Genomic DNA, 21,287 nt, shown 5'->3' with positions numbered 1-21,287 from the left:
CCGGTTTGTCAACAAATGTATCGAATCGAATTCTTGTCCACGCCTAGTCCCACAAAGATTTGAGGATGGAGTGTTCATTTGCATTAGTTTGCATCAACTACCAAGGGTTGACATTATGGATCATTCGATGAACTCTTATTAGTTTTTGTTCATATATAATATAATACAGATTTATTAAATAATGTGATATATGCATATAACTTTTATTTTATTTTTTAATATGTGAACTCACTGAACTACGCGTAATAAACGTGCAGGGAACTAACAAAAATAACAGTCGAAATACATACCAAAAGAATCCAGAAAGAACAAATTAGTTTATTACTATTATTAACTTTTTACCGGGTTGATAAACGCTGGTTCTTGCATCACAAGAATGCATACAACACATCAATTGAATCGTAACATATTCGGTTGAATCCACAATTAATTTATCAAGTTATAAAATTTGAAAATAAAAGAAAGAAGCCATAAACAACAATCAAAACGAATAATGGTTTGAAATTCATCGCTGCATTCGGACCCAAATGCCCGGGCTTGGAATTTCTTTATGAACCACAAATAGTAGATAGTTACCGGACGGTGCATAGTTGCCCGATGGAGGTGTTGTCACACTTACTTTGTAGGTAGATTTTCCGAGAGCTTTGGTGGAGTTACCGCTATCGAGAACCAACAATCTTTGATTCATCGAAAATGAGTGTGTTAAATGAAGGGGACACCATTGTCACGGTGACCGAATTCAGATCTACACGTCCTGATACCTTAAACGTAATAGAAACTTGTTTTCTGTAGCGTAACTTAGTTTTAGTCTTGGGTGATATTATAATGGGACGTGAAGGAGAAGAGCTTGAATCCAAATACGAAGGAGAAAACGCCTCCAAGCTTAGTTCGGTTGGATGAAGCACGTTTGTGAACTCGTACTTGTCGTGGGGGTTGCTTCCACCAACAAGAACCCGACCATCTCGCAATAAAACGGCTGTGGAATGGTACACTCTTGGTTTGGTGCTTGGATTTTGCACCTCAAATCGAGACCCAATTTGGTTATCGGGTTTATAACTTACAGGGCTAAGAACAGGGCTCCTCCCAAGCTCCCACCCTGCAACCCCAGCTGATGCACCGTTGATGATCAAAACATGTCCGTTAGGAAGCAACAACATGTCACCCATAACTCGAGCCAAAGGCATTGTCTCCATGACCCATTGAGGATTTGGGTCAGATATTTTAATCCGCCCACAAGTATCTAGAGCTTTGTCAAATCTTCCTTTATTCGCATTGGCGAATGCTCCTTTAGGTGCGCCCCCACAAACCAATACTTCAACGGTATTTACAATCCCCCTTTTTAAACGCAAAGGGAGTAGCACCGCAGAGCCAGTGCTCGGGTAGTTCCTTGGTTGCCCACCAGGCATTGTCGGGTAGGTCTTCACAACTTGGTTCTTAACGTAGTTGAATAAAATGGCACGATTATTGGCAAAAACGAACAAATTTCCATCGGGATAGAGAAATACAAATGGGTATAAGTTATTCTCAACATTTGGGTCATTCGTCTGAACCAAAAATGGAAAGCTAGGTGAGTTCTCGGTGGCTGACATCTTGGGGTGGAACTCATAGTTAAATGCCTGACGACCGCCAATGATAATTTGTTGCCTATCAGGTAATAAGTGGTTGGTCGCATACCACCGTTGTTGGTTCAACCCATTTGGTATCTCTTTCCAGTCACATGTGGCACACGACTTATATGTTCTAACTCTACGATAACCGTCAGCCCATCCTCCAGTCTGGACTAAGGTGCCGTCAGGCATTAATGTTCCTGAAGAACACCATACGTTGGTGAGCACCATGAGTGGACGTACGGTATTGGAACCAACATCATACTCAACAGAGTGGGCAGAGCAGTCGGTGGAGTTAGGGTGGCACTTGCCATTTGGAAGAGAGATGTTGGAGGTTCCAAAGTCAGTACGATCATACATGACAACACCTTGGAATGGTAAGGGCATCTGATATCTTAATCTTATCTAGCAATCTCTTAATATACACTTATATTCAGAGCAATCTAGTCTGATTCTCACGCCGGAGGGTGGTCACAAGGAGGAACCCCCCCTTCTCAGTGACGAGCTCACGGTGTCTATTTTGCAGGTGACCTGAAGAACAACCTTCTCTACTGGACCTCATCCTCGTGGGAAACATTACTTAACCCTCAGATTATCCGTAATCTGCCCCGGGTCACTTAGTGTTTCTTCAGGTTGGGAGGAGGACAGACCATGATCCACCGGCCGCAGGACACGGTGGGGCATGTAAGAGTAGAATAACTAGAATGAGAAGATGATGATAAAGGAGGGTTGTGGAGAAGGCCATGATTCAGGTAGTATATGTTTTTTTGTTTGGATATTGTGTGTATGATGAATGGGTTGGGGATTGCTTTAAATACTAGTTCATGTGCATCAAAATTACCAAAGTCAACGAACTCAATGTAGTTCCTAGTACCGTAAATAAAAGGCTTTTTGAGGTTTACAAACATTCCTATCTTTCAACATTTTAGTTCTATGTCTTTAGGTGGGATTCAACAACTTAATCATTGACAATAATAAACGTTTTCCCAAAGTCAATTCAGTTCAATTTTTATACATAGTTAATATCCTCTGATTATTCCATAGGAATTAAATCAGAATATATGTAGGTAATGTTTACATTCTGCATCCACAAATCATAATTAAGATGTATAATTAAAATACAAATAAAAAATATAGATACATGATCCGTCATATAGTTTTAATACTACACAGTACACACCTAAAAGGATTCAGTGTATCTTTTTATATAAACTCTTTAATCATTCTCTATCCTTAGTATTCTGGCATTTGTCGATCTTTCTACGCCCTCTTATTTATATAGACAACGATATAGAAGAAAACGATCTTACAAAAACACAGTGTTTTGTCTGGTGAGCCGTAAAATAATGATTTGATTGGGGATGTCGTAGTATTGGCTCAAATAACTCTTTGACCGATTACTTACTTAAGTAGAGAGCGAGTGTAATAATAGCTTGAAAAAAAAGTTAAGGTCAGATGAGTTGATGCATTTAGTTATTGTAAAGAATTTTACGGTACTGTTAGACAATGTTTTCCAATATATATCTTAGGACTTAAATTTCCTAACATAACACATCTAAGTATAATATAATAAATCACGTAGAAACAATAATAGGAAGACTGAATTTGAAATTGTGATCATAAGGCAAAAAGCAAAACTAATTATTTAGGGGTGAATTCTCCTTCTTGTTAGCTAGTTAAACAATATATTTCTAATTTCAAGTTTATATGAATCACTCTGTGATTATGTCACATATATACAGCCTCCACAATTTTCCTAGTGACAACGGTAAATGCACACTTTGTCGCACCATATAACAGCCGAAAGCAACATATATGTTTCAAATAGCTTTCCAACTCACCGATTACAATACGATTCAATAATCCATTTCTGGCTTTCTATGACGTTTTGATTCAATGCCCCAAGAGACGTTTCATTTTCTATCTTTCCATGAGTTTGCACTTCCTGTCGACCTTTTTTTTTCCTGTTTCAAAGTCTTCTAGCTAGCGACTCAGCCTTGACATATCAGAATCAGGTAATTGTGTCATCCAAGTGTGTGGATAAAATACGTCATATCTATATGCATGTATGCGTGTGTGCGTGCATGTAACATGCGCACGTCATTTTTTTATATATGGCGTCCATTTTTAATTTATTATAAGTTGATCGAGTTGGCTTAGTTAATAAATTTAAATCTCTTAAGTTTCTAATTATTTATTTACACTTTCTTCGTTTTCTAGTATAGATATTTTTGTTGAGTGGCCAATACTAACATTTATTTTTAATTCTTTTATTATCAAGAGTATCCCCATAATGTACAACATTTAGTTGTTTTTAATACTTACGGGTTCATATTGTTATCACTTTTCAATCTTTTTTCAAACTTTTGAGACAGTAATTAACTCCCTTGTTTTCATCTTTGTAGGATGGAGTTTTCTCCCTTATTTACTTAATTTGTCCTTTTATCGAAAACATTGGCAATAAAGAATATACGCGAATAAGAAAATTTAGTCAAGTTGGTGGCTCAAAGACACGGTAAAATGCATGGAATGGAATATATTTTAATTGTTATGAATTATAATTTTTATGATTATCAACACCTAAAATAGATATGGCTTCTTCTCCAAGTTTTCCTATCCCTATATAATATTCTTGTATGTCATTGTATTATATACATATAATTAATAAAATCTCTTCCTTTCTCCCTACATCTCTTCTCTCATTCTTTGGCTATTAGGCTTGTTTCACAACATGTTATCTGCACGAATTGCTTTAGAAGTGGATCATATTGGAGTGGATTATGTTATTATAAACTTATATTGAACCTGTATATACGGCCAACAAAAGGTACGGGAATTTACGATTTGATTATGTTCGTATCAATTGGATTTGCAAGTTTTCTTTCTCCAAGAATGAATAGTTAATTAATTTATGCAACATGTTTAGATTTTATCAAATATTTTTATAAATCAAATCTTAATAGTAAGTCTTGTTTTAAACATAATTGATATTCATCTTTGAATACGATAATGAATTATAATTATTATCTTTGAAAAAATATATATTTATTTTAAAAGATTTCAGCCCAATAAAAAATTGAATCACATCAACACAAAATAAATAAATAAAATAATTGTTTATTGTATTCTTTTTTACTGTGAAAAGGTAAATAATCTGACTAATCGTTTGAAAATTGTAAAAAATATACTTTCTTTATTACGCTAAAGGAACTAGTTTCAGAAGTATAAAGAAATATTTATTTAAACGATTATCATTAGTTGAATTATATACAGATAATATACACACGATTTGGATTTATTATAGTATATATGCTCTTAGCTTAACTAGCCATGATTATTTTTCTGTTAAATTACGTGGCCTATTTTAATCGAGTGTTATACATTTATCTTGTTCCAATAAAATCTATAATACATCGTTAAAAGTGGTTATTTTCAATTTGCTATCTAGATATCAAGGTATGTTTCATCTCCAACTTAATTGATTGTATTATTAGTTTTCTTAGTCGTCATCATATTTGGGGATGTTGTCGTACCCGTTTTATATTTAATTTTATTAATAATAGTTTATAAATAGTATAAGGTTTGATATAAATCAAATTAATGGTTTGTTGATAATGTTTAGTTAAGATTCTAGTGTAAATTCTATGCACATGCATATGCACCGTATCTTATGATTTCATCATCATCATCATCATCATCATCATCATCATATATATATATATATTATGTTTGTTTTGAAAATCATGTACTTGATGTTGATAAAAGTGTCTAATAGTTTTTATTAGAAGATTATCACTATCGTAGTTATACATATTTCCATATGTTCTCATTTATTTATATAGATAATATTGAATTGAGCAATCAAACAAAATGTGTTTTTTATCACTATGATGAAAGAGTATATATATGTTTAAACATGGGTGACATATATTTGCTTAAAGAGTATATAGCTTGATAACTTGATGAAGATATTTGTTTATTTCTTAAACAAGAGTGACATATATTTGTTTGTATTTTTAGATATACTTGTGATAATTTTATCTTGATAAGTAATACATAAATTATATATATTTGATTGTAATTGATGAAAATTTGTAGCTTATTATAAACTTTTATAACTTGCTTTATAACATGTCATAAGGTCATGTATTGTATAATTCAACTTTATGTATATTTTTATTATATATGCTATCATAGAAACCATTGAATCAAATAATTAAAATAAAGTTGTGGTTTATTACTATTATTATGAAGTATTATTGTAATGTTTGGGTTATAGTAGATCTTCTTATTTATTTAGGATAATATAGCACCTAAAGTGTTATACCCCTAAATCTCATTATCGATTTATAGAAGGTCATAAGATTTTGGCAGATATTTATATTATGGAAAACAATTTACAATTGTCAAACCTCAAATATGCTACTGAAGTAGCAATTTTATTAGAAGAGTATAAAGGTTTGGTGTTTCATATACTTATGCTTGAAAAAACAATATAAATCATGAAATTGTTTGGTTTTATTCCATTCGCTAAAGTTCATGGAACTATGTATTGGTCGTTGTCATCATGAACATAGTTGAGTAAATTGTAATGATGGTCATGTTAATCGTGAGATCGACCATAAGAATTTTAATAAATTTTTGTTGATAATGAGATTAACCACCATAAGTGGCAAAAGGGATTGATAGTATATGAGAACAAAATATGAAAATATAAAGTGATAAAATGTGATCGTTGAAGATGATAGTAAATTTTTCTCATTTATAGTTGCATTAAAGAAGCATAATACATCTACGATCATAAACCTGAAGTTTATGGATCATGATTATCTAATGGCGTGACCAGTTAGACCACACCGAGTCAATGATGTGACATTTATTGAAGAACCAAAATATTCTTCCTAATAATTATATATGTAATATTGCTCTCAAGGGAAATAATTTATTTACCAACTGAAGGAGGCGTAAATCCCTATATGTTATGGAATTGAGAAAAGGATACACATATCCTAACATGATAACATTTAGTGTTTTGAAAATCGATGCATCGTCTAAATGGTTATCAAGATCGCAACTTCATGTTTGCATGACCTATGGCTTAGCTAATAAGATAGCAAGCATATTATTCCAGATTGGTATATTTACATTCGGTTATAATAATGAATTTGATTCCCAAGTTAATAATGATCATTGAAATAAGTGTTGAACTTCATAACATATTATGTTCTCACATAAATTGTTTTGTTAAAGATGATTACTCAATGTATGTAATTGGTTGCAAAGGCAATTATCACGAGAGCAAAGGTTCATGTTTGTATGTGAGTACATATGATTTTACATGTCTTTAAACTAATTCACATTAAGCCAACAAGTTATGATACTTCCTTCCCATTGTAATTGGTTTTTGGTCAGTAACCAAGTATTTCTTATCTAATGTGTGTTATATACTGAAATTAATCCACCACAAAACACAAAGATGAGGCCACAAAGGAAGTTGGGAATTTATGTCAATATCTATGATTATATACTTAGAGCCATTAATGCGATATTTGTTTATAGCTCATTAGTTTTCACTTCAGTGAATCATCATTCCCAACATTAGGGGGAGAAATAAAGCAGTTGGAAAACGAATTTAGTTGGAATGAATTATCATTGATCCTCAAACTAAATTATATGAACTAAAAGTTCAAAGGATAATTCATATATAACTATTAGCGAATCAATTATAGGACGATTCACTGACCAAAAGAGAGTGTCCAACTACGACACCTATACGAACAGCTAATGCTCCAATTAATAAATGTCCCGGAAGGACAAAGCATATTGATAATAAGTCTAACGCACGCATGTAGCGTGGTAGACTGATCGGTTCCAAAGGTAAAATTTCCTCAAAAATTGGAGCAAATAATGAAGATGGTCAAGTCGAGGTGCAGTAAAAGGTCTCTTGAAAGAGATTAGACATGAAGGTTCTTGAAGAACCTTAGGTACCTGAAAACAAAGAGCTCTCAATAAATTATATTGTATCATGTCTACAAAGATATATGGAATCGAAATAGAGTCGACGTCGTTATACTTATATATATATGTATCATTAGTGCTTGAAATGATAATGATGAGGATCAAGATTCTAAATCTGCCTACAAAATGATTGGCCAAAGTTGAAAGACGCAAACAAGGCAGAGTTGAATTATCTAAATAACTGAAAGTTTGTTGGACCAGCAGTCCATACAACTAAAGTTGTAAAATGTGTTAGATATAAATTGATATTTTATATAAGTTATGAAAATTAAATTAAGTGATATAATGCAAAATTGGTGGCACAAGGATTTTGCAAAGACTCATGACTGATTATAAGGAGGCACATTCTCCAGTGGTGGAATCAATGACATTCCGATACATAAATAGTCCGTTAATACAAAGAGAGAATTTATGCGTTTAATAAAATATTGTGATTCAGTTGATACTGAAAGTTTACAAAAAAGTCTCTAAAGGATTTGAATTATTTAATCATGTAAAGTAAGTTCTCGAGAACACATTGATTGTTATGTATAGAGTCATATTTGAATACGTTACAATTATTGAACATAAATGAAGCTTCTGAAGAGTTTCCTAAGGTAGTTGAATACTTGAAAGGTTAACTGTTACATCTTAATGATTGAATTCGTGTGCATCAATAAGCATACACATAGAAGAGAATGTACATGATGAGTACAACATCTCAATAAACAAAGAAATTGTACAATATGGATTTTTGATATGTGATACAAAATGATGTGTTAATGAGCAAGTTTATGCAGCAAAAATCCTGAAAAAGTGAATGTGTATGCATAATTTGTCAAGTTAAAAATAAGTCCATTGATAAATGCATGGATTTATGCTTATGGACTAAATTATTCGGATTGAGCTTGGCACAAATCAAGATATATTTTGATAAAGAGGGGGGATAAGTTGGATATAATTCGCCATACTTTTATCAAAATTTCACTCTTAAAAGGTTATTATAATCACAGTTTATAATGATGTACATATCATCAAGAGAAAGTTATGAGATTTTAAAGAGAAAATTCTTTTTGAAATACCTTGACACAGTGTGATTATTGCTCGACTTATAGTTCGAGGATATGTGTTATATGTTTATAAATCCATCAAAGTGCATATTAAAATGTTGACAAATTTTACCATGGACAAATTTAATCCTTTTAGCACGTTAAAGAATGTCTAACAATGATTATATATCATTTCCAATATGACTATGAAATATTATTGGTTCGGAAATGCCATAATGAATTGTGTATGTGCATTATGTTGTACTATTAGCTATATATATGATTATTATTTTCTTTATTTATATTCATCGACATGTATCTAGCTAGGAGACATCAGATTGGGTTAAAACATATATTTCAGGTATGAAAGATATGCGCTATATTTACTAACCCGTCAAAACAAGTTTGGTTAGTCTTGTTGATGCAGAGAAACACAATAGGGTCATGGATACAATTGATATGTTTACCAAATGAAGCAATAGAAATTTTCAGGTAAAGATCATGCAACATTGTTCAGCTTAAGGATTTGCATGTCAAGAGACGAAGACGCAAACGATTGACTACAAAATTTCTAGGCGACATACATAGAAGATCGATGGTTACAATTTTAAAGGATATACACATCAGGGGGAGACAATACGCGCTGCACTCTTTTTCCCTTGGCTATGGTTTTGTCCCAATGGGTTTTCCTAGCAAGGTTTTTAATGAGGCAGCATCCCGAAGCGTATGAAGTTGATAACCAAGGGGAAGTGTTATGAATTATAATTATTATGATTATCAACACCTAAAATAGATATGGCTTCTTCTCCAAGTTTTCACATCCCTATATAATATTCTTGTATGTCACTGTATTATATACATATAATTAATAAAATCTTTTCCTTTCTCCCTACATCTCTTCTCTCATTCTTTGACTATTAGGCTTGTTTCACAACATTAATTTATTTGTCTAGAACTAACAATAATCATTGACTGAGGAAACATCCCAAAGTTTTAAATTATAAGAATAATAGGACACGTTCTTTTGCTGGTTCATGTATTACTACTTTGTTAATGGTGTTCTTTGGGCTTAGTATACATATACTTTCCTTTTTTACAATATTAAAAGCAAAGGATTTTATGTTTAGCAAACTGTTCGGAATGTCTAATACCTCGAAAATTTGCCTTGATAATGGCCATGCATCTGGTTACATATAATATATCAGCTTTTAGTTGATATATTAAAATATATGCCTAAAAAAATTATTAAAAAGGAATTACGTCGTTATAAAACGTAAATTTAGGGAACCGATATTACAACGTTTGTTGCTAATTGGATGCTAATATATATGTCGGAAAATACATGTGTGGATGACACTGTAAAAGTTGCATCACTGATAGTCTTGTCAGTGAATCACTTGGTAAATTCCATTGGCATTCTAGCAGAAATTAGATTAACAGTTTATTGCATATTCCGTTACATGATAAAGATAGTCAAGTTGGAGCTAGACACAAAATATGTATAAAATAAATAATCCAATATACTGAAAGATTTCGTCAACTAGGTAGTTAACTAATTGTGATATTTATCCTATTATTGTTTGACATGTTGCAAGCATATGTTGTTACAATTAATAATTGGCTTTAGAATATAAACAAATATTTGTACATGATCGTATGTTTGTTTGTTTGTTCCCTGCACGTAGGTGTTAGAAAGTACTCATTTGTATTCAGTGGCGGATCCAGGAATTTTTTTCAGGTGGTGCACTACATTTAGATGTTTTAATTTCATAGAGTTGGGTATAAAAAATTCCGGGTCGACTTGAGGTTCGGGTCAGGTCGATGGTTCGGGCAAAGTTCATTACATAATAAGGATACGATAAAATAATAAAAGAGACACTGTCATTAGAAATTAAGTAGTTAACAATCAAGAACAATTAACATTTAACAATGAATGTAAACTTACCTTCAAAGTGGGAGGATTCGAGGAAGAGTAGAAGGCAGCGGCGGGGAGACAGGGTGCCGCGGTGGTCGCCGGCGTGCCACGGTGGTCGGAGTGACGGGGACGGCCGGCTCTCGGCTGATAGAGTGGTAGGTTTGAATAGGGTTAGGGAGAGACGTTGTGTGTTTTGTGGACTGTGAAGGTCATGGGCACTGAATAATTAAAAACAATTAACAAGAAGTCAAGAACAATCAACATTTATTATCTTATTTCCAAAAACTATTGTTACTTGAATATCACCAAATACCACATACACACAAATATCACCAGCCTCAACATTTTCAGCATGAGCCCTACAAAATTTCTCAAACACAAATAACTCTACTGACTCTTCCAAATCTGCAGGCATCATCCGATGTGCGTATCTGAAATATTAACAAACAAAAGAAATAAATAAACCAACTGATTTGCTTCAGACCAAAAGATTGTTAGGAAAATATCTAGGCTTGTAAATGAACACGAACAAAGCATGTTCGTGTTCGCTCGTTTAACTTAACAAAACAAACGATCAAACACGAATTAAAACAAAGGGGGTCTTCTTGTTCATTTTCTTAACGAATGGTCAGGAACAAGACACCCCTATTCGTTTAAAAGTTCATGCTCGATCGGTTGTTCAGAGTTCAGTTAAAGTTGAAAAGGAACACCGGAATACGAACATGCTCCATTTGTGTGCATTCAATTCGTTCATAGGTCTAAAAATCCGCTTCTATTACTTGAATTTATAAATTATAACACTTTAAATAGGTGCAAGAAAAGTTCAAAATAAAATTAACGAACCACTATTCAAGAGCTCAAATAATATTATTAAACTTACACGAACATCCATGCCTCTGTTTAAAACATCAGCATGTAACCGACCAATAGCTATTTTTTCTTTTGTGTTCATCGCACTCAGTGTGTGTTTTTATTATAAAACCCTAAATGATACTGGGGTAAGTTAGTAAAGAAAAGAGTTTCAGAACCAGGAATTGAACCTGCGACCTCCGGGTTACAAAACCAACAAGTTACCAGCTGGAAAAGTGATTCAATTGTTTATAAGGTGGTTCCTTCCTAATTTATAAGATGATTCCTTTATTATTCTCTATATAAAAATACACTATTATTTCAAAACTCGGGTGGTTCCGAGGAACCACCCGTTAATACCGTGGATCCGCCCCTGTTTGTATTAAATATAATAAGAGATCGAATAGAGATTAATAGAATGTCAAACACTACCAAACCAATTAGGGAGATGACTAACTCATGGTATATATGTATATTAACTTATTAAATGGGATCCATTTAATATAAATTCTAATTAATCCGGAAATTTAGAGCTTTATTTTAGTTTAGGGCTACCCTGGCTATAATGAAGCTGTCCCTGTTAATGAATAAGAAGAAAGAAATTTTGTTTATTTCATAATATAGTTAAAGGGTTGGTTAGTCAATGGTTAGGGCCTCCTCCGTGAATTGTAAAAGTTTTTTGGGCGGAGGCGAAAAACAATTTGGGCCTTACGTAAAAGGGTTTTTTGTTGGGTTTAAATAATAAAAATTTTAAATGGGCTTACTTGGTTATTATTTAGGCTATGCAATTTTTTTAATATAGAAAATAGACCTAAATGAGTTTAGTAGTTGAGTTTAAACATAAATAATACATATTTTTTGCATAATTATATATACAACTTTAAACAAAATTCGGGCCTGTCGGGTGATCATGCCCGGGACTACCAACTACCCTGCCCTCCTTCAAAGTCGTCACTGTAAATGGTTTCCAACCTACGTGACACTTTAGCTATGGATTTCTAGTTGGCCCGTGGAGAAGAAAGTGGCGCAAATGTTGGAAAAACTTTTAAAAAGGACCCTAAGTCACCAACCCAAATATTTATGTGCATATGAGCACACTCAGCCCGTTTTCTATAAATATGAGAGTGAATTTTGTATAAATTATATGGTATGTTTATAAGTGGTTGTATGAAAGAAAGAACATGTTATATGAGAAAGTTAATTATTTGGGTTTACATTGTTCATAACGTATAATTTTTTAATATTTTTTAAAAGTGATTGTGAGTGGAAGAGAAAGAAAAGATAATAATAAAAATATAGAAATAATATTATAAATTTTAGTATAATTATATAAATTTTTATAAGAAATAGGTTGAGAATGTTGTAACTTCTAAGCTTTGTTCTTAACGCTATAGATATCTTCATGTCTACTGTCCACCCGGCACATCCAATGGGCCTTCAAAAAATAGTTTTTGGGCCTCCATAAATTTTGTTTTTGGGAAAGTTAACGGCGTTGTCCACCCGGCCAACCAATGGGCCCACCCTGATTGAATTCAACAACTCATCAAAGATTAGTGTTAGAAAAAGTTAAAAAAAAACTCAACACAGATCCTCGATGAAGGCTATTGGTGTAGTGGGAAGAGAGAGAATTGATGTTTCATGTGATTCATGTTCGATTCCTGTCTTTAGCATTTAGTTTCAGAGGCATCAGGATGATAATGAGAGACTATACGAGTTGGTGACTTTCATTAGTTGGATCATTGAACCGAATGAGTTTTATCTCACCGCATTGTCGTGCATTCGGGTAAGTATTCACGGGCGTTGGCCTTAGGTGAGGGTTTTTCCCATAACGAAAAACGATTGTAGCCAGTAGCCCATTTAAAAGATTCGTTGACCGTTAAAGAAAAAGATCCTCGATAATAAAAGACTATACGAGTTGGTGACTTTCATTAGCCACTACCATACAAGTCCCTAGCTATCATTGGCCAAAGACACTTTATACTTTAGAGTAAACCATTATGACATAAATCCCAATTGACTCTCTGTAAACTGGCTTGCCCATGTAAGTTACAAGCAATTAAGTTACATGTTCTTTTTGAACAGTAAACGAATTCTTTAAATAGGCGATTGACTAAATTCATAACATTGGGATACACTCGTCTTTCGAACCGGGAAAACCCCCCCTCATAAGGCCAACGCCCGTGAACACTCGCCCGAAGGCACGACATAGATAAAACTCGTTCCGTTACTAGATTATTTTAAAACCATTAGTTACTACGCCATAAGCGCGATTAACATATATTATCAGTTAAAATACGTACCTAATGTAACCAAATAACCAATATATACCTGAGTTTATATTCTGGGGAGACTGATAAACGTCATCAAATAACCTCAGTTTTACAATCAATAAAAAAAATAAAAAAAAGCAGTTCCATTTAAACAAAAATGCTCTACTTAGAAAACCAATCTAGTAGAATTTATGCAGGAAGAAAGAAATCCTAAAATATATAGGTAACGTCACAATCATGAACGTGTAAAATAGCTGAAAATATATATATAAAAAAGAAACTCAAATTGAACTAACAATAAATAGACGAATCGGTGCTAGTATATACTAGGGCTAATACAATAAACTTAATACCAACATACTTTCTGTTTTCTATCGTAAAATTCTCTTAACAACCTTTTTACCGTACTTTCTGGTTATTCTCGCAAAAGTTATTTAAATAATTTTACAATATTGAATTGTCATTGTTATTATTTATTAGTAGAAGAACTCACAAGATAGCTAGATCCAAAATGTTATCATTTGATCTCATTACGATATATTTAAGATAATCGAAAATTTTAAAAAAATGTTGACAACAAAATTTGCTCAAAAGATAGGCCGAGCGGCCACTAAAGAGCCGACTCATTGTAGTGTCTCTATGAGAGCTTGTGGTACCACGCTACGAAAATCCAGCTCCTTCATAGGCCACTTGAACAAATCTAGAGTAAGTACCACTTGAGCAAATTGTTGTGGTCAACATGCCTAAAATGACCTGGTTGGTTGGAGGACAAATTAAGTGATGAATAGAAACTTTATTATTGTGCGTGTTTAATTTGTTGTATTTGTTATAAGTTTATAACCATAAGTCATGTTTAAGGATTGCTTCTACTTAACACTTAGAAAAATCATACTTCAATAAATTCACTAATTCATGCCCATAACCATTATTTAAAGTGAATCCACCAATTCATTCCTTGAACACTCCACAACTCATGGCTCTCTCCACTTCCATTGTTACTAATCATCTCTTCTTCTTCGTCTTCATCCTCGTCCTCCATGTTCTACCATGTCCCGCCGCCAGCGGGTCATGGTCCATCCTCATCCCAAGCATAGGCATCTCAGCCATGCACATGCAACTACTCCCCAATGACTGTGTTGTAATGTTTGATCGCACTGACTTTGGCCCCTCTCAAAAAAACCTCCCTAAAGGCAAATGCCGCCCCAACTCAACCGATTGCTCAGCTCATTCGGTTGAGTATGATGTTGCATCCAATTCTATACGTCCACTTACCGTGCTCACGGACATTTGGTGCTCCTCAGGGTCTTTAATGCCAAATGGAAGGTTAACCTGGGGTGAAGGTTTTCGCGTGGTTAGAAATTATAAACCATGTGATAGATGTGACTGGAAAGAAATACACAATGGGTTGAATCAACCAAGATGGTATGCAACCAATCATATATTGCCTGACGGCCGACAAATTATTATTGGCGGTCGTCAGACATTTGACTACGAGTTCTATCCTAAGATGTCAATCGCCGAAAGCTCTCATAGTTTACCCTTCCTTGCACAAACAAATGACCCCAACATTGAAAACAATTTGTACCCATTTGTATCCTCAATCCTGATGGAAATTTGTTCATTTTTGCTAACACCCGCGCTATTTTATTTGACTACTCGAAAAACCAAGTTGTGCGGACGTACCCAAGTATGCCTGGTGGTCAACCAAGGAACTACCCGAGCACTGGCTCCGCGGTACTACTCCCTTTGAGGATAACAAAAGGAGTGGTGAATACTGTTGAGGTCATGGTTTGTGGAGGCGCGCCAAAAGGAGCTTTTATTAATGCATTAAATGGGAAATTTGACTGAGCCTTGGATACATGTGGTCGGATGAAAATATCCAACCAGGATCCAAAATGGTTTATGGAAACCATGCCTTTGGCTCGAGTAGTAGGTGACATGCTACTACTGCCAAATGGCCATGTGTTGCACATTAATGGTGCGTCAGCTGGGTCGGCTGGGTGGGAGCTTGCAAGGAACCCTGTTCTGAACCCAGTAATCTACCGGCCTGATAACCAGGCCGGGGCTAGATTTAAGGTCCATAACCCAAGTAGGATACCTCGAATGTACCATTCTTCAACAGTTTTATTGAGAGATGGTCGGGTTTTGGTTGGTGGAAGTAATCCTCATGACAAATACATGTTCACAGGGCGTGCCTTACCCGACTGAATTGAGCCTGGAGGCATTTTCGCCATCTTATTTGGATTCAGGCTTGTCCAAATTACGCCCGAACATAGTCTCACCCAAAACCAACACAAAAATGCGATATGGTAAACCGCTAGCTATTAGATTCAGCGTGTCAGGCCCCGTGGATCCAAATATGGTCTCGGTGTCAATGATAGCGCCTTCATTTAAGACACACTCGTTTTCCATGAATCAAAGGTTGTTGGTCCTAGACGGCGGTAACTCGACCAAGCCTGTCGGGCAATCTTACTATACAGTCGACGTGACAGCGCCACCGACCGGTAACATTGCTCCGGCTGGTTATTATCTACTGTTTGTGGTTCATAAAGAGGTTCCGAGTCCAGGCATTTGGGTCCGAATAAAGTGAGTGATTCAGTAAACTTGCTGCACTGGTTGTCGGTATTAATTGTTGAAGTCATTTATGGTTTGGTTATTTATTTCAATCGTACACCATTTATTAAGTGTATATATTTCTTTCATATTTGTAATGTCTTATTTCATTTCATGCAATGTAATAATTCATGAATGGAATAAATTTTAAAAGTTTTGAATTTCCGGACTCCCGTAAGGGTGGTAATGCTATGCTTCAATGAGGACCACTAGTGATGTTGATTGCTGAGGTGGTACTAGTGGCCTCACGCTAACACCGCCCCGTACCCCTAGATCACTAGTGGCTGGTGCCAATAACCCAACCCACGAACACGACACTCAATAATATATATTTCCTTTTCTTTTACATTTTTTAGTATTTAAATAATATAAATAAACGAAATGTTGTAGAATGGCTAAGAACAGAGCATAACATTGGTTGAATGGTGTAGGAAAAACTGAGGTGATGCTGATATGACGAGTTGTTTAGAGTAGTGAAGAGTGAAGTATAACGAATAGCCTAATCAAATGCTACCCTTCAAGTTAACATAATTAGCAATCTATAACAAATTGCCAATTTCTATATACTTTTTATTCAAGAATTACGGAGTATTAAACTTAGCATATTTTTTTCTTTATCAAACTCTATACCCATATAACCGTTAACAGTTAAATATGAAGTCATATAAGACTTGCTTTTATAATTAGTGGAAAGAAAATTCATATTTATAAACATAAAAAAGATACATAAATATGCTTACATTTACAAATGCAATTAACTAGATGAAGTTGCCCAACGTGATACCCGGAATATATAGGTTAAATCTCATTAGCGCGCAAGATAGTAATCACATTCATATTGTCGTCCGTTAACATGAAATGGACTCCTCACACAGTTCCACGCATCTTATTATAGGCCCGGGTGAGCCATTGGTACAAACGGGGTTGTGTTGGTTGTGTTTGGAACACATTTCGTCTTTCTTTAGTTATAACTAATGGGTTATATGATAGCCAATATTTATATTATACTAACTCAATTAAATTCATTTATGGAGGGTTTTATGCATTGAGTATGCACGCTACGCTGTCTCGCTAGAATTCATTTGATTTTATCTGTTAGATAAAATCACAACTCCTATAGAAATTTCCCCCCTTTCTGTTGGATTAATTTCTATTCCGGGTCACAAGTCGGTGAACCGGGCCTAAGAGGTTTTAACAAGTCGGTTAAAGTCTAAGGGGTATTATGAAGCATTCCATATGCTTGGTGGCCAAGTTCACCTTGTTGGCCAAGTTGACCTTGTTGCCCAAGTTCACCTTAGTGGCCAAGTTGAGTGGTGACCACATGTTATGCTTGGTGACCAAGTTGGGTTACTAGTATAAATAGATGTACAAAGTTAGTGTTAGATACAACACAACAACATCAACAACAAACACAACAATCACCACCATCACTACCAAAGTTATTGTAATCAGTTTTTTGTGTTATATTTTCTGGTTATAATATAAGTCGGTTATTTATAAGTTGTGCGTTAATTATCGTTTATCATTCTTGAATTGGTATCAGAGCTCGGTTCAAGAACGCAATAATTAACGGCCAACAAAGAAGGTGTCTCGATCGAACAAGTTGGTTTGATTTCCTGAAGAAGTTGTTATCGTGGTTGATCGAACAAGTTGGTTTGATCTCCCAAAGAAGTTGTTGTCATTGTCGAGAGCATAGTTCGTTCAGTTGTTACTTTATTCAAACAAGTTGGGTTTGAGTAGCCATGGGTGACACGACTCCACCGCCGCCGCCAAAGGGGAAAGAGAACGTGCCATCTTCCGTTCAATGTCCAATGTTAACTATAACGAACTATACCGTGTGGGCTATGAGGATGAAAGTAGTCCTAAGAATTCACAAAGTTTGGGACACCATCAACTCGCGTGTCTCTGATGAAGACAAAAATGACATGGCTATGGCCTTGTTGTTTCAATCCATACCCGAAACCTTGATCATGCAAACTGGAGATCAAGAAACTGCTAAAGCCATGTGGGATTCAATTAAAACCCGACACTTAGATGCCGAACGGGTTAGAGAAGCACGTCTCCAAACCTTGTCAATGGAATTTGACAATATGAAGATGAACGAGTCAGATTCCATAGATAACTTTGCGGGCAAGTTATCGAGCATTGCCTCGAAATCAGCGGCTCTCGGCGAAGTTATAGATGAAGCAAGGTTGGTAAAGAAGTTTCTCAAAAGTCTCCCAAGATCGAAGTATATTCAAATGGTTGCTTCGCTTGAGCAAGTGTTGGATCTCAATAAAACGGGATTTGAAAATGTTGTAGGCCGACTCCGAGACTATGAGGAGCGAATCCGAGAAGAAGAAATTCAAGGGGGTGACCAAGGTAAACTTTTATTCGGCAAATATGATTCATCAAGTCATAGAAGTTTTGAATCTAATGGGGGACGAGGACGAGGAGGTCGAGGTCGCGGTCGAGGCCGTTTCAATGGCCAATACCGAACCCCTAGTACCGAACAAGAGTCATCAAGTCAGGGAAAAACAAGGGTGAATAAAGATCGGTCAAAGATTTTATGTTACCGATGTGACCAGTTTGGTCACTTTGCATCCGGTTGCCAGGACCGAGTTCAAAAGGGTCAAGAAGCAAACAAAACCGAAGCCCGTGAAATTTTTGATGATGCGGCGTATATGCATCAAGTTGTGTTCTTAAATGAACAAAACCTAATACCAAAGAAATACGAGACTGAGCGGGTCGAATATGATGTATGGTATTTGGATAATGGGGCAAGTAATTATATGACGGGAAACCGGTAGTATTTTTTAGAGTTAAACGAGAACATAACCGGGAGGGTTAAGTTCGGAGATGGGTCATTTGTTCAAATCAAGGGAAAAGGCTCAATTCTTTTCCAAGGAAAATCGGGTGACCAAGACTTGTTAACCGAGATTTATTATATTCCGGAGTTAAAAAATAATATAATAAGTCTCGGTCAAGCAACGGAGTCCGGATGTGACATTCGGATGAAACACGATCTTCTGACCATGTACGATGAGAACGGGAGGTTACTCATGAAGGTCAAGAGATCCGAAAACCAACTCTACAAAATACAAATGAAAATTGGAGCTCCCGTGTGTTTGCAATCAAAGATTGAAGATGATGCATGGCGTTGGCACGCAAGATTTGGGCACATCAATTACGAGTTAATGAAATCGATGGCTAAGAAGGATCTTGTACGAGGTTTACCACATGTTGAACACGAAAATCAATTGTGTGAATCGTGTTTGGTGGGTAAACAAGAAACGAGGCGTTCGTTTCCGGCTACATCCTCGTTTAGAGCATCCCAATCTTTGGAGTTGGTTCATGGTGACTTGTGCGGTCCAATAACCCCATCCACTATCTCGGGTAATAGGTATGTCTTTGTTATTATAGACGATTACTCACGATATATGTGGACGTTTTTATTGAAAGAAAAGGGTGAAGCGTTTGAAAGGTTTAAGAGGTTTAAAGCCCTAATCGAGACGGAGGCGGGTTTACCAATGAAAACTCTCCGAACCGATAGGGGAGGAGAACTCACTTCACGTGATTTCAATCGGTTCTGCGATGAAAGTGGAATTATTCGGCATTTAACCGCCCCGTACATGCCACAACAAAATGGCGTGGTAGAAAGGCGAAACCGGACATTAATGGGGATGGTGCGGAGTATTCTAAAGGCGATGCATGTACCGAATTATATGTGGGGAGAAGCGGTCCGGCATTCAACTTATTTAATCAATCGGGTCCCAACCCGGGCCTTGGTTGGTCAAACTCCATATGAACGGTTCAAAAAAAAGAAACCTATTATTGAACACGTTCGAGTATTTGGGTGCATGGCGTATGCTAAAGTTGATAGTGTACATCTAAAGAAACTTGATGATAGGTCAAGACAACTCGTTTATCTCGGGTCAGAGACGGGTTCAAAAGCATACCGTCTATTCGATCCGAACACCCGGAAAATGGTTGTTAGTCGGGACGTTGTGTTTGACGAAAACAAAGGGTGGAATTGGGTAAAGAAAGTCGAGAAGAATGACTATGAGCCGGGTATGTTTTCTATTGTTTGGGGGGTGCGATTGACAACGAATCTGGTCAAATCGAACCCATATTGAAGAAACGTTTAGAAGCAACCCGGGTAGCCCAAGCTTTGAACCTACATCATCGGTTCAACCCGAGTCCAACGAATCAGCCGAACCAAATCATATAAGGCCTAATTCCTCAACCCGCTCTCAAGTTCAGTCGACGAGTAATGGGTCACAGGTCCATTCGGGTGAAAATGAGGCCCAAACGGGTCTAAGACGTTCAACCCGAGTCTCGGTTTTACCAAGAAGATTACAAGAAGATTATGTGTTACATATTGACTCTGACTATGGGCAATTGCTTCTCACAGCAAGTGGTGAACCGAGTAGCTATTTTGAGGTTAAGTCGAACCAAGAATGGGTTCGTGCTATGAATACCGAGATCGATTCGATAAACAAGAATGAAACATGGAGGTTAGTCGAACTTCCAAATGGTGCAAAATGTATCGGGTTGAAGTGGGTGTTCAAAATCAAACGAAATGCGGATGGAACGATAAACAAGTACAAAGCTCGGTTGGTTGCAAAGGGTTACGTGCAACAACCCGGGATTGACTTTGATGATGTTTTCGCTCCGGTAGCCCGAATCGAGACCGTTCGGCTACTAATCGCATTGGCTGCATCTAACGGGTGGGAAATCCACCATCTTGATGTAAAGACGGCATTTCTACATGGTGAATTGAAAGAAGTTGTGTTCGTTTCTCAACCCGAAGGATACGAGAAAAAAGGCGAGGAGGCAAAAGTTTACAAGTTGTCAAAGGCCTTGTACGGGTTAAGGCAAGCTCCCCGAGCTTGGAACACAAAGCTCGATAACATCCTACGAGACATGAAGTTTCAAAAATGTTCCAAGGAACAATCGGCTTACCGAAAGACGGATGGGAAACATTTTTTGATCGTAGCCGTGTATG

At 35.9% G+C, this 21,287-nt stretch overlaps 2 protein-coding genes and 2 pseudogenes across 2 annotated transcripts in view; 3 read left to right on the top strand and 1 right to left on the bottom strand.

Moving 5' to 3' along the window:
- The window catches only part of LOC143539479 (large ribosomal subunit protein eL8y-like), a 243,587-nt gene that overhangs the window by 50,331 nt on the left and 171,969 nt on the right, over positions 1-21,287 (top strand). The gene's annotated exons all lie outside the window — the stretch shown is intronic.
- LOC143539453 (aldehyde oxidase GLOX1-like) lies at positions 196-2,373 on the bottom strand (annotated as a pseudogene).
- Positions 14,174-16,573, top strand: LOC143539452 (aldehyde oxidase GLOX pseudogene; annotated as a pseudogene).
- On the top strand, positions 18,043-19,089 carry LOC143539436 (uncharacterized). The gene is made up of 2 exons (XM_077032753.1): positions 18,043-18,822; positions 18,868-19,089. The coding sequence occupies exons 1-2, from the start codon at positions 18,043-18,045 to the stop codon at positions 19,087-19,089; spliced, it is 1,002 nt and encodes a 333-aa protein (XP_076888868.1).

The sequence above is a fragment of the Bidens hawaiensis genome, unplaced genomic scaffold (genome assembly GCF_021521415.1).
Source record: "Bidens hawaiensis isolate Kalapana, Puna unplaced genomic scaffold, B.hawaiensis_p1.1 tig00011896_1, whole genome shotgun sequence".
NCBI lineage: Eukaryota > Viridiplantae > Streptophyta > Magnoliopsida > Asterales > Asteraceae > Bidens > Bidens hawaiensis.
The sequence above is the reverse complement of the archived record's forward strand: the minus strand, read 5'-3'. Positions and strand labels throughout refer to the sequence as shown.